Consider the following 14,530-nt stretch of genomic DNA (forward strand, 5'->3'; position numbering starts at 1 on the left):
TTCGTTTTATTCTGCACTTTCCAGCATTTTATTTAGTAGATGATAGGTAGATGAATATAAAAGATGGTATGATTTTCGGTGTACTCTACTGAACAACCGTTGTAGGAATTATGAACAAAGGAGGAGGTAAAAACAAAACATCACAATACAGAAGATACATGTGTGAATTTAATCTAAATATAAATGGAACACCAAACAAACAGATAATGCTATTTTCCCATGCGAAAAAGTGTGCTCATACAAAATGCTGTACATTTATTACATTAAAATACAGCATTTCCTATCTCATGATTTCACATATATCCAAGAAACCATGTAGTTGTTGATACAGTGGCAGTGTTCATCGGTGGTATTCAAACCCCAATCACACATCCTCCACTTCCTCCAGTTTGTGCTCCACTATCATCACATCGTGACCGTGGAATTTAAAATATCCCAAGAACTTATTTTTCTGAAGCATCAGTGGGAACCACAGGACATCGTCTGCCCACATCTGGATGAAAGGTATTTTATCTGTGTCAAACCACTGCGGCCTCATTTCTGAAAGCGAAAACAAACCGTTTCAGTGGCACGTTATTAGACCTTCTGTCTCAGTATGTGTCTCACAAAGTGACATGGCGCTGTATTACCTTCTGATTCAGTTGGCTCTCCTTTATAGGTATCAGCTCTAAAAATGTGGACATCCAGCAGTTCTGTTTCCCCAATAAACTCAAATTTGATATTTCCAATCTTGTGAAGGGTGTCAACGGTGAGGCCACTTTCCTCTAGCAGCTCCCTGTCAAATAAAATGTCCTTTTGTTTTAGCTGGAAAACCAATAAAAGCAGGGAAGACTGAACATGGCCAATCGCTGACACCCTTGTTACGTTCTACAGACAAGTAAATAATATAAAACACTCTCAGCATTACAAGGTTCAAACTGTTTAACTTCAAGGAAGTGAAAGAAGACACTGGAAGAATATAATAGCTTTTTTTAAAAGTGAAACTACTGTACATTTGTGTAAGAAAAATTCTAAAAATAAATAAAATATCTATCTATTTATCTATCTATCTATCTATCTATCTATCTATCTATCTATCTATCTATCTATCTATCTATCTATCTATCTATCTATTGATCGGCTCTTGGCACCAGAAAGAAGACCATTCTTAATGCTTTTATACCTGAAAACAACTGCTATGATTCAGCGTTTGAACTGTAAGACAATTATATTAACTAAAAGGTGACCAAACATCCAATTTTCTTGTCTCTGGAAATGTTTTACAGCACGTTCAAAACACTGTAAAAACACAGCCTCCAAGAGCACAAACATAAAATAACTAAATATTTGTTAAATACAGTTTTATTTATATGTTCTCATATTTATTTTACTGTTGTAACATTGTAGTAAAACCAGTTACAGTCAGTTTGACCTGCAAATAATTATTAAATAATTATTAATTATAAGATATGCTCACAAAAAAGTGAGATTTAAATTGTTTTGACCACTAAATTAGAAATGTCCCCCTTTCCCATTTCAGAAATTGCCTGCATATATTATATTAACCAGAGTTCTTATTGTTAACTAAAATAAATAAAATCACTTAAATAAAATATTTAAAAAAATTAAAGCCAGTTCAACAGGTATAATTTTTGTTTAGTTTAAACGGAAGTACTAAAATGCCTAAAACTAAATAAATTAAAACTTATAGACATACTTTAACAAAGTAACAAAACACTCACTTTCAAATAACAAACTAAAATGAAATTAAAATCTAATTCAAAATATGAACAAAACTATAACTGAAAGGAAAATAAGACTTTTTGTTTGTTTTGTGTGAATGGCTGTAAGGCTCTATAGTCTCTCCTGGCTGGACTTTCCCTCCAAACCCATTCCATTTGCCAGCTCCAAAGCCTCCCCAGCAGGCACCGGACGTCAATATAACGTCAGATTGACGTTGGACCCCAACGTCGGAGAGACGTTGAATTTTGGTTGAGAATTAAAATCGGGTTGACGTCAGAACCCAACGTCATACTGATGTCAGAACCCAACGTCAGATTGACGTCAATCTCCAACGTTGGACAGACGTTGCATTTTGGTTAGTTAATGCCACAACCTAAAAATAACTGAAGATCAACGTCAAATGATGTTAGAATTTGATGTTGTGTGGATGTTACCATTATGACGTCTAGGAGACGTTGGGTTTTGGTTGCCATACCTGACGACTATATATCAGTATTTGACGTCAATGTGACGTTGGCTCGACGTTGGATTTTGGTTACTTCGCAACACAACCTAAAAACAACAAAATATCAACGTCAACTTATGTCGGTCTTGGACGTCAAATAACGTTGTCATTAGACGTTGGCTTGACATTGAATTTTGGTCACCTGACGTCGCGACCTAAATCTAACCTAATATTAACGACATATGACGTTGTGTGCCTGCTGGGTCTTTTCTTCATGCCCAACAACACCCGGCCGGGCTGCACCACCAGCACCAGGGTCAGCAGTTTATCAACATCACCCTACACATACAATACAGTCTCTTTAATGGATAGTAGACTATTTGTTAGACTTGCTTTATAATGATGCTCATCTCCATTATACAGACAGTATATGACTTTTATTTACACTATCAGCATTCGACACATGATTCACTTTCATTTACAGTATAAACATCAAGCAACAACTATTTATAAACCAATGAAAAATTCATATAAATCAGTACAATGTGGCTTCCTAAATTCATTTAAATAAAACTGTTCACTTCACAGTTACTTCTATCCAAATAATTAGCTTACTTTGTCCAAAGTAATAAGCAGAGACAAAAAATGTAATCACATATAAAAATCAGATAGGTCAATATGCAGATATATGAGTCTCAGTTGTCTTATTGTTGCTCGCGGTCAGATGATCACATGGAGGCTTCAGATTGACAACTGTTTTTTTATTTTTTTATTGCAGAAAACGGTAACATACAGATAAGAACACACAAATATAAACGAACAAGACAAAAGAAAAAGTAAATAATAAATAACAGATTGGCAACTGTGAATTTAAACACAATAGTGATTGACATCTTATTCAGATTGTTAATTATCCAAATGCAGCATATGATTTAGAGATCTGCGAAAATATATTACTCCACCTACCTACGTTTTGTAACCGAGAGAGCAACAGTGAAATGTTCTCGATGGGAAAAGTGACTCATTTCTGTGAATCGGTTCTTTAGAACAGAACTAAACATACATTTCAAATACATAGATTGGCTAAAAGTGCATGTTTTGGCCAAATCGTAAATGTATTTCAAGTAGCTTACATTGTAAAATTTCTGCTATAATACTACTAAAGGCAATTATTCCTCATCTCGTCACATGTAAATCATTAAACAGATCCGACTCCAAAGAACGAACGAGTCTTCGAATCGTAATTCGGAGCGTGCAACAGTCAAATATTCTCGACTGATACTGAACGCAATCATTAGGCACAAAAACTCAAAGATGGCCGTGTATAACAGTGAAATGATCACTAACTGATATATACATAAATGCATTTCATCTAAATAATTCATAATATATCCTACAGACAAATAAAGCACGATAATGCATAACTCAGTGAGTCTGCGCAAAGTGCGCGCATCTTTGACAGCATGAGGACGCACATGTGTCTCCTTGTTTTCTAAATGCATCTCTCCAGATGACTTGTTTTTAAATGATGTGGAAACGTATGCAAAGGTCGTTCATTCACGTGTCAGCAGTCGCTCTAAAGAAGACGCCTCTGCATATGAAGGGGAAGAGTGCTGCCGATCGGAGATGGTTGGTGCGGCAGCTCAATGACCCTTTCGTTAAAGCTGCTCACGCGCAGAATTACCGCTGCAGAAGTGTCTTTAAACTGACCGAGATAGATGACAAATACAGACTTCTCAAACCTGGCTTGAGTGTCATAGACTGCGGCGCTGCGCCTGGTGCATGGAGCCAAGTTGCAGTCCAGAGAGTCAACTCAACAGGAGAAAGTAAGCGAGCTGCTGAATTAAGAATCACCAGTGTAACATCACACCATATAATATCTATGCATGTCATCTTGGGATACATACACTACAGTTTTGTTGTTTTGAAAGAAATTAATAGCTTTTGTTCAGCAAGGATTACAGTGACAGTAAAATCACTTATATTTGTGCAAAATAAATGCTGTTCTTTTGGACTTTATATTCATCAGAGAATCCTGAAAGATGTTTCACAGTTTCCACAAAAAAATATAAAGCAGCACTATTGTTTTGAACATTAATAATAATAGGAAATATTTTTTGAGCAGCAAATAATCATATTAGCATGATTACTGAAGAATCATATGACACTGAAAACTGGAGTAATGATGCTGAAAATTCACAGAAATAAACTACATTTAAAAATATGATATAATTAAAAACTGTTATTTTAACTTGTAATAATATTTCACAGTATTATTGTTTTTACTCTATTATTGATCAAATACATACAGACTTTTTGAGCATTATTATTATTATTTTATAAAGCACTTTTTATAAAGCACTCTTTTCAGAACATAAAAATAAAACTTACTGACCCCAAACTTTTAAAGTGAAAGTGACGTGACATACGGCCAAGTGTGGTGACCCATACTCAGAATTCGTGCTCTGCATTTAACCCATCCAAAGTGCACACACACAGCAGTGAACACTCACACACAGCAGTGAACACACACAAACCGTGAACACACACCCGGAGCAGTGTGGCACCCGGGGAGCAGTTGGGGGTTCGGTGCCTTGCTCAAGGGCACCTCAGTCGTGGTATTGAGGGTGGAGAGAGCGCTGGACATTCACTCCCCCCACCTACAATCCCTGCCGGCCCGAGACTCGAACCCGCAACCTTTGGATTACGAGTCTGACTCTCTAACCATTAGTCCACAACTTCCCCTTTTAAATGGTATAGTTACCAGTCAAAACTTTTGGATGCACCTACTTTTTCATTATTCATTATTTTTTAAATTTAGAATAATAGTAAAGTCATTACCGTTATGAATTGCCACACATGTAAACATGAGAATGTTGTAGTGAAATAAATAAATAAATGAATAAAAATATAAGTTTGTTTTTCTTTTTAATAAATTACATGCATCCTGAATGTTTGGTTGTTTTTACTCAACTGTCCAACCCATCCATCATCATTATTTTTTTTAAAGTAATTCATATATAATTACAATTTATATATGTCTACAGAACTAATTTTAAACATATGAGCATCCAAGATTATGATAGATACTTATATTTATAATCTATTAGACTATCACATTTTGGTTTAAGTGTCATTTCTTTTAGCTGATGAGGATATAAACACCATACCATTTGTTCATTCCAGGTGTGGATCTTCCTAAAGGAAGCGTAATAGGAATAGATAGCTTACGCATTTCCCCTTTGGATGGAGCTCAGCTGCTGTCCAATCATGACATCACTGAGCCCTCGACTCACGTGGCGCTGGAGAGGCTCCTCCCTGAAGCTCGAGCAGATGTCATCCTCAGTGACATGGCCCCCAATGCCAGGGAACTGGATCATGAAAGACTGGTCACCATGAGTCTATCAGTGCTGGACTTAGCTGACAAGGTTTTGAGCCCCGGGGGCTCTTTGATTTGTAAATACTGGGATGGAGCTTTGGCCCATAAGCTCCAGCGGAGGCTTTCCTCTATGTTTCAAGATGTAAGAACAGTAAAACCAAGAGCAAGCAGGAAGGAGTCTGCAGAGATTTTCTTTCTGGCGAGGATGTTCAAAATTAGATAGGATGAAGTCTTTTTCATGCAAATGTAGTTTTAATATATAAAATATTAATAAATGTACATTTTATTTAAAAAAATTTTTTTGTTCCTATTACTCGTATATAAAAACACTTAACTCAGTGCATCAGAAACCAGAAACTCAATACAGATCCTGGATATAAATGCTATAGCAGAATAATTAGATTTAGGTGTTGAATATAACATTAAGTCAGATTTGCATATGATATTCAGTTTATCAGGGAGGCCTAGCAGTGTTAAAGTTTTAAATCATTTTATAAAGACATGCTTGGCATGCATCTAAATTGTTTTTTAGTGAGTGATTACATATTTCTAGTGTTTTTGTTTCCTTCTGTTAATAATAAAACAAAAGTACAGAGAGAATATTAAAATATTTACTCATATTTTATTTGATAGATTAAATCAGTGGTTTTCAAACAGCGGTTTGTGAAGGATTCCAATGGAGTTTTTCTGACTAATTAAAAATAATAAGCTAAATAAGTAATTTAATAAAATAATTATATTTCACAAAAAAAAAATAACTACTCATGACAATAAATTAACAGATTGTAACATTAATAATTTAAGTTTGTGTTCTCTCACTTCAACAGACCTTACTGTTGTTTAGCAACATACCAATTGTTGAGTTGATAAAATGTCTTACCAAGAAAAAAATAAATAATAAAAAAAAACTTTCAAAAGACAAATTGCTGTTCCATCTTAAAAAAAAGTGTTCATGCTGCCTTAAATTTTTAAGTTTAGTCAACCTGAGATGTAAAGTTGTGTTAAGTGACAACTTAAATCCTGGAAAATTATTCTAACTTTAAATTTGTGAGAGAATTGCAGTAAAACTATAAGTCTGTCCTTCAGAATCTCATCTCAGTGATAGTCATGCACTGTGTATAATCCAACTTCTTACCTAACAAACAGGAGGCTCATTTAGGCTTTACTAGTTAATGTTTCTTAGCTAAAAGTAGCAATGTATTTACGGTAATTCCAATGAAATGAACAAAACAGCAGTCTGGCAGAATTATGGATCAGCAAAAGTTATTTCATGATTCATCTTCACCCTACGAATATTGTACACAACTTAAACAACATAAAAGCAATTGTTTTGAGGAAGCCGGTTTTGTTTAAGACTTTGCGAAATGTATCTGTTGTTATAAATAGTAATATTTATGTGTATAATGTATGTACATTTATAATGTAAGTAGTGTTCGGTCTGACTTCCTAGGAAGAGAAAAGTCTAATTATTTAGGTTCATTAGTAACCGTCTAGTTATAGATGATATAATAAGAACAAAATGGCAGTCTGGCAAAATTATGGAGTGGAGTCCATAATTTAACTTACAGAGATTATAAGTGTCCATACAGTAGATGAAAATTGAAATAATTAAACTGTTTGGGGGTGAATTATATTAAAGGGATAGTTCTGCCATAATTTACTCTTCCTCATGTTGTTCCATCCAAACTTGTGTGACTTTCTTTCTTCTGTGGAACACAAAAGAAGATGTTTAGAAGAATGTTGGTACTTAAGCAGTTTTTGGATCCCATTGACTGGAAGTCAGTGGGAACTGATACTATTTGGTTACCAACATTCTTGCAAATATCTTCTCTTGTGTTCAGCAGAAAATAGAAGTGTGTACAGGTTTGGAACGGCATGAGGGTAAATATTTTTCATTTTTGAGTGGACTATTCCTTTAAGGAATAAGATCATTTATTTTAAAGCTTGATTTGTCTTATTTTAAATAGTTTTTAGTCATTAACGCTGCCTAATGGGCCTCGGCCCTCTGGTTCACTATCCTAATGAGATTGGGATATTAGGTAGCCTGCGGCTTTGCTTTTACTCTTGTTCCAGCACCTAAAAAAGTGCAAGAAACACTGGACCGGAAGATATCAAGCTTGCCAGAAGATGGTGCTCTTGAGTTGCCAGCTTGAAAGCAGTAGACTCATATTTGTTCCCAGACTCTCTCACACCCCGGCATGGACCGGCTGTTACTGGGAACATTATTTTTTCTGACCGTTTGAGAGTCGAGTGCTCAAGAGTTAAAAGTCCAGCATTGCCATTTGCAGTTTAGCATACTCTTGAAGTATGGCTTATTTGACAACACTTTACTTTTGTGTTTCCCTAACCGGAAAGCTAAATTGTTTGCGCAAAACCGAAAATCAGTTTTTTTAGCCGTGTAGAAAGATGCAATCATTCTCTCATTACAAGCCGAGGAGCTGCAGAAAGGATGGATAAATATCTTATAGACAGTATGACTAATGAGAATCCTTTGTCCCTGTAGCAATACAGTCTCGCAGATATTAGCCTGACACATTATCTCAGACACTGCACTGTTAAAACTGTTACTTGGATCTAACTCAAAATTAAGACAACATTTTCCAACTAACGTTACTTTTTGCGAGTTTAGTGAACTAACTGATATTTTGAGTAAGGATACTTAATAATATGCAAAAATATTAAGTAGCATTTTCAGAAAAAGCCAATAAATTGAGTACAATCAATGTAAAAAAATCAGCATATTATACACATTAGACTTAATTAAAAATTTGCCCTTTCTTTGTTTTGGAAGTGTAAATGGCTTCAAATAATTAGTTGCTACTATGTCAATTTCCAACATTTATTAAATCATTGCATTGCCATATCCAAACAGTAGCAATGAGCTGGACAGTGTAAACAATCAATAACATCTGTATCAGCTTATGAACTGCTGGTTAGTAAAACCCCTTTACAGTACAGTGTGTACATAATATTGAAACATTTTAACACTAACATCACAGGTCACAAGCATGAGCTAGTTAAACATCTCACTGATCCCACTAACTGACCAGTTTTTAAAGTGCAGCTTCACAGCAGGGCTATTTGTGTATAAAATATAAACTTTTTTTTTCACACCAGAAATTATGACCTGCAGCATAGTATAAAACGTGACAAGGACAAACCATTAGAACATCCTGAAAAATTCAACGTTATGTCCAATGTATAATGATGTTGAACAGACAAGTGCAGAGTGACAGTCATGTCTGAGTGCCTAGGCAAGGAGCTTGTTTTTCAGAGTCATGAACTTGGGGCTTGGTCTTGGGCGCAGTGTGTCAAGTCCCACGAAAAGTCTTTGAAACACCTCAAATGTTTTGGAAACCTTGGATAGATACTCAGGATTAAGTGCATGTGTCAACCCAAGCAGCATGCTTTGGCCAGATTTCCAAGATTGGTAAGGACTGGTATTCCCTCAATGATGATTCCTACTGCATCTGGCTCACGGCAGACATAGATGCTCATATTTGTTACGGGGCTGACGAGACGCGAGACATGCGAATCCATATGCAAGGCTTTATTATAAAACATGGTCAGAGAACAGCTGTGCGTGTCGTCAGTGCAATGTATTGTGGGAACTGTAGTCCAGTGTGCTGTACGAGTCCATGTGGTGAGTGAGTGACATCTGGTGGCGAGTTAATGGAAGAGCATGGCCAGGATTCGTGACATAGCCCCCCCCACCCCAAGGAGCGGCTTCCAGACGCTCTTATATAGTCCAGGAGGGCGGTGGAGCGGAGGCGGAACAGGGGGAGGGATGGAGGGCCAGGTCCATGAGGAAGTGGGAAGACCGGGGACTGAGGCAGAACCGGCAGAGCAGGACACCCAGGCGGAACCGGAGACCAGGACAGAGCAAGAGCCCACCAGGGCGGAGCAGACGGACCAGGAGCCCACCAGGGCGGAGTAGATGACCACCAGACCGGAGTAGAAGACCACCACGGCGGAGCAGACGACCACCAGACCCGAGCAGAAGACCCCCACGGCGGAGCAGACGACCACCAGACCCGAGCAGAAGACCACCATGGCGGGGCAGACGACCACCAGACCGGAGCAAGAGCCCACCAGGGCGGAGTAGACGGACCAGGAGCCCACCAGACCGGAGTAGAAGACCACCACGGCGGAGCAGACGACCACCAGACCCGAGCAGAAGACCACCATGGCGGGGCAGAGGACCACCAGACCTGAGCAGAAGACCCTCGCCAGGAAGCAGACTGGGCAGGAAACCATGGCAGAGTCTGAGATCTGGGGGAAACTGAGACAGACAACACAGGGAGAGCAGAGACAGACAATACAGGGAGAGCATTCATGATCTCAGGGGGCGTGGCAGGGCAGGACGAGGATTCATAGACTGCGTTTTTAGCCGTGACAGGACAAGGCGTGAGCTCACAGACGGCATCTTTAGCCGTGACAGGACAGGGCGAGAGCTCACAGACGGCCTCTTTAGCCGTGACAGGACAGGGCGAGAGCTCACAGACGGCCTCTTTAGCCGTGACAGGACAGGGCGTGAGCTCACAGACGGCCTCTTTGGCCGTGACAGAACAGGGCGTGAGCTCACAGACGGCCTCTTTGGCCGTGACAGGACAGACAGTGAGTTCAGGGGCGGCCTTCATGACCGTGACAGGGCAGACAGTGAGTTCAGAAACTGTCTCCATGGCCGTGACAGGGCAGACAGTGAGTTCAGGAACGGTCTCCATGGCCGTGACAGGGCAGACAGTGAGTTCAGGAACGGCCTCCATGGCCGTGACGGGGCAGACAGTGAGTTCAAGAACGGCCTCCGTGGCCGTGACAGGGCAGACAGCGAGTTCAGGAACGGCCTCCGTGGCCGTGACAAGGCAGACAGCGAGTACAGGAACGGCCTCCGTGGCCGTGACAGGGCAAACAGCGAGTTCAGGGACGGCCTCCGTGGCCGTGACAGGGCAAACAGTGAGTTCAGGGACGGCCTCCGTGGCCGTGACAGGGCAAACAGTGAGTTCATGAGTGGGCGCCACCACCTCGGGAGGTTCTGCAGCGGAAGCTGCCACCTCTGGTGGTTCTGCAGTGGAAGCCGCCACCTCTGGAGGCACTGGAGCAGACTCGTGGACAGGAGAGGCCTCAGGAGCACAGTGTGCAGCCCACACACGCAAAATGGCAACCGCCATAACGGGAAGCACTGAGGTCAGGGGAACAGTCTCTGTAACAGCCAGGGTTGAGGCCCTGGGAATGCCAGCTGCTCGCACTGATATCAGTGGTGGATCCCTTATGCTGGAAACCAGACAGGGAATTCGAAGGACTGACCTTAAATCCTTGGGTGTGAGAGACTCTGGCTGGAGCACTGAGACGTGCTGTGACTCTGGCTTGACAGCGACGACGTGAGCAGACTCTGGCTTGACAGCGACGACGTGAGCAGACTCTGGCTTGACAGCGACGACGTGAGCAGACTCTGGCTTGACAGCGACGACGTGAGCAGACTCTGGCTTGACAGCGACGACGTGAGCAGACTCTGGCTTGACAGCGACGACGTGAGCAGACTCTGGCTTGACAGCGACGACGTGAGCAGACTCTGGCTTGACAGCGACGACGTGAGCAGACTCTGGCTTGACAGCGACGACGTGAGCAGACTCTGGCTTGACAGCGACGACGTGAGCAGACTCTGGCTTGACAGCGACGACGTGAGCAGACTCTGGCTTGACAGCGACGACGTGAGCAGACTCTGGCTTGACAGCGACGACGTGAGCAGACTCTGGCTTGACAGCGACGACGTGAGCAGACTCTGGCTTGACAGCGACGACGTGAAGGGGTGTTGTTGTTGCCGCCATTTTGTGAGTGAGTGCGGTGTTGCATTCCTCCGCGACACCCACAGTGAACGGAGAGCCCACACACAGCAAGGCATAGTCCATAAATTGACAGATGAACGGGGACCCTCGCGGATTAACTGAGTCTTGAGCGGCTGATTAATGCCCTCACAGAAAAAGTCTATGAGTGCGTAGTCCGGCAGATCAGAAAAATAGGCAAGGTCTAAATACTCCTGAATATAATCCTCGAGCGGTCGCGAGCCCTGCTCGAGGGTTAATAACAGTCGTGCACAGTCCATACCTGGCCAATGTCCTCTTAAAAAACCGCTGGATCCTTGTGTGGCCGATTATTCTGTTACGGGGCTGACGAGACGTGAGACATGCGGATCCATATGCAAGGCTTTATTATAAAACATGGTCAGAAACAGGCAGGGTCAGACAGTGGCAAACCGGTATGGCAAGGGCAAGACAGAGCAATCCGTGGAGCAAGCGTGGGTCGATGATCAGCGAACAGTATCCAAAGGGGCAAGGCAGAGAGATAATCCAGAGACGAGAGCAATAATCCAAACAGGGAGCGAACAGAGTCCAAACGGCAGAGGCAAAGGGTAAATCCAGGAAACAAGAGCAGGGTCAAACACGGCAGGAAAACAAGGCAAGACTAAGACTATAAGAATGGCTCTGTAAAGTTGCTATCTCTAGATGAGTGATATACGCTAACAATACTCGGCCCTGAGCAAGAGCAAGTCCCAGGCTTATTTGGTGTGTGGTGGTGATTGAAATGATGATCAGGTGTGGGCGAGATAGAGAACAGCTGTGCGTGTCGTCAGTGCAATGTATTGTGGGAACTGTAGTCCAGTGTGCTGTACGAGTCCATGTGGTGAGTGAGTGACATCTGGTGGCGAGTTAATGGAAGAGCATGGCCAGGATTCGTGACAATATTCTTCATTTTCAGGTCCTCATGAAAAGTGGTCTCTGCAGCCCCCTTTGAGATAAAAAAAATAAAGTATTTAAGACAAACAATCTAATTTGTTGATGAAAAACAAATACTCCACCATTATCTACCAAATGCTGGTTCAGTCAGTTCACATTAACAGTCAGCACAATTTAAACCTGTTCACCAGACTGACCCAAACCTGCTTTGAGACAATACTTGCACAGTAATCAGAGATGAGCTCCTGTCCACTCTCTCCAATATACTCAGAGGCATCTCAGAGTGACATCTCTCTTCTTCACTGCAGTGGCACTTGGCTCCTAATTAATAAAACAATAATGAATAAATTATTTTTGTTGGTAAATCCACTCCAACCCTGTAATGCCATCATTACCCTAGGTCTGTATTAGTTTTCCTTTTTTATTCATTATAGTATATTAATAGGTATAACACTTGAGACAGTATTTTTCCTAAATAGTCTAATAAACAAACAAACAAACAAAAAACACACCCAGATAAGCAAGATAACTGAAAAACCTACTCAATTGATTAATATTGTATCTTTTAACTTTGTAACCACTTTTGCCCCACCTGTATCAGTTCCATCAGCAAGTTTTTGATGCATTGACCAGTTGCTCCTCCCTTGGCACTAAAGAGCTCGAGGAGCTTTGGGGTGTGCTTGTCCAGCTGTGACATAAACATTGCTTCCAGGGGAACTGCAGTACATCTTCGGAACTCCTAGTTTACCTGTAGAACAGCAAATGTTTGACTGTTATTTAAGGGGGTTTAAAGATTAACAACATCTGAACTTTATGCAAAGCAAAAAAGTGAGTCTACTATCTCATGTCAAAGTCACAATTTCCAAGAAGTTCTCAGAAGTGAGTTGTGTCAGGAAAAACTGAATGATAAGTCACTTACCTGGAATGGTTCGAAGAGGGCAGGCCATCTTTCCTTAAATTCTGCCACACCAGGAGACTTGGCAACCACTTCCTGTCTTCTCCTGCTGAACAAAACAAGAATGACTAACTTTAGTTAATCGCAGAATTTATTTTAGAAATTAATCTGAAACCTCATGTAAAAACCCCACTGAATTTTTGTAATGATATCATACAGCACCTACAGGCAGTTAACTAATTACAATATTGGGAGGAGGGATGTTAATACAAATAAATTAGTCAAAATCTTCTCACTTAAACAAATGGTTTTAAAATGCATCAACAAAATTAATATAAATATATCAAGAGACAGGGGTTAGACATCTGCACCCAATAATTACAGAGCAATAAAAATATGAAATTTGGGTTATGTTAGGCCTATGCATAGAGTACATTTTGAGCATACACTTTTGTGAAAGATGAACTATGCCGAATATTTGCTTTACCATAATTGAACAGCTTTGGACTAATTGATAATCACTCAGCTAAGGTTAATGTTAACTGTGGCTTCGTGTGTGACGTTGTCTGTGTGTCCACTGCCAATGTCGAAGCCACGACAATGTTTTTGAAGTTACAAACACCTCTGAAACATTAAACTATCACACAAAGACAACATTACTTATACAGCGCACACACACGTAGATTTATACAGTATGTGGCTCAAGTTAACGAGCTGTTTGAGATAAAGCACTTTCGAATTTGGCGGTTGCAAAAGTTTGTAGGAAACAGAGCGATGCTTTTGCAGATTGCACAACACAAACACGTTAATTAGGGTAAAATCAAACTTTTAACAATACAAAGAGTTACTTACATGCATAGGCGTAATTTACGGGTGGGACATGTCCCCACCACTTTTTACCAGGCTCGATATTGTCCCCACCACTTTTAAAAAGTAACTGAAAAATAGATTGCGTAAGGTATGTATTAAAGGAAAAGCACCATCTACAAATCGTCACTCTTCATAATCTAATTCATTCATTTAACAATTTTTTTCCGCCGGTCAGAAGCTTTTCAACATCCTCAAAGATGAATATTAAGTCTCGTTGTGAAACTATCGCGAGATACGCGATATGCGTCATGGGATATGTAGTTTCCTTTCCCTATAATTAATTAGTCTACAGATCCTGTACCTCTTTTAAAATTTATTTGTAGTCTACAATGTTAATACTGTATTTTAGTCTTAAGGTCTCTGCACACTGAGTCCGAAATTTTCGCATGCGTTTTTTCGCATTCGCAATCTTAAAAATTCGTCACGCACAGAGACCTTGCACACAGTCCAATGCGTTTTAATTAATCCGTTGCGAAAGAATTCGCAAA

At 40.4% G+C, this 14,530-nt stretch overlaps 3 protein-coding genes across 4 annotated transcripts; 1 reads left to right on the forward strand and 2 right to left on the reverse strand.

The window, feature by feature from the left end:
* Positions 1–263: 263 nt before the first annotated feature.
* On the reverse strand, positions 264–2,645 carry LOC306858620 (oxidized purine nucleoside triphosphate hydrolase-like; the record flags this gene model as incomplete). Its single annotated transcript, XM_079399235.1, has 5 exons — positions 264–540; positions 630–775; positions 1,800–1,893; positions 2,431–2,506; positions 2,613–2,645. The coding sequence occupies 5 exons, from the start codon at positions 2,643–2,645 to the stop codon at positions 365–367; spliced, it is 525 nt and encodes a 174-aa protein (XP_079255361.1). The 3' UTR covers positions 264–364.
* Positions 2,646–3,612: 967 nt separating this feature from the next.
* LOC306847971 (rRNA methyltransferase 2, mitochondrial-like) lies at positions 3,613–5,834 on the forward strand. The gene is made up of 2 exons (XM_079382249.1): positions 3,613–3,993; positions 5,354–5,834. The coding sequence occupies exons 1-2, from the start codon at positions 3,693–3,695 to the stop codon at positions 5,767–5,769; spliced, it is 717 nt and encodes a 238-aa protein (XP_079238375.1). The 5' UTR covers positions 3,613–3,692; the 3' UTR covers positions 5,770–5,834.
* A 2,538-nt stretch (positions 5,835–8,372) lies between these two features.
* Positions 8,373–14,255, reverse strand: LOC306851021 (uncharacterized protein). 2 transcript variants are annotated; one of them, XM_079387057.1, is made up of 5 exons: positions 14,025–14,255; positions 13,197–13,281; positions 12,870–13,025; positions 10,965–12,598; positions 8,373–10,905 (listed from the first exon to the last, which is right to left on the reverse strand). In XM_079387057.1, the coding sequence occupies exons 4-5, from the start codon at positions 11,644–11,646 to the stop codon at positions 9,113–9,115; spliced, it is 2,475 nt and encodes an 824-aa protein (XP_079243183.1). In that variant the 5' UTR covers positions 11,647–12,598; positions 12,870–13,025; positions 13,197–13,281; positions 14,025–14,255; the 3' UTR covers positions 8,373–9,112. The 2 variants fall into 2 exon arrangements, with proteins under 2 accessions (XP_079243183.1, XP_079243184.1); XM_079387058.1 differs by having other exon boundaries at positions 8,379–12,598.
* Positions 14,256–14,530: the final 275 nt, after the last annotated feature.

This window comes from Barbus barbus (genome assembly GCF_936440315.1).
Source record: "Barbus barbus genome assembly, chromosome: 3".
Lineage (NCBI taxonomy): Eukaryota > Metazoa > Chordata > Actinopteri > Cypriniformes > Cyprinidae > Barbus > Barbus barbus.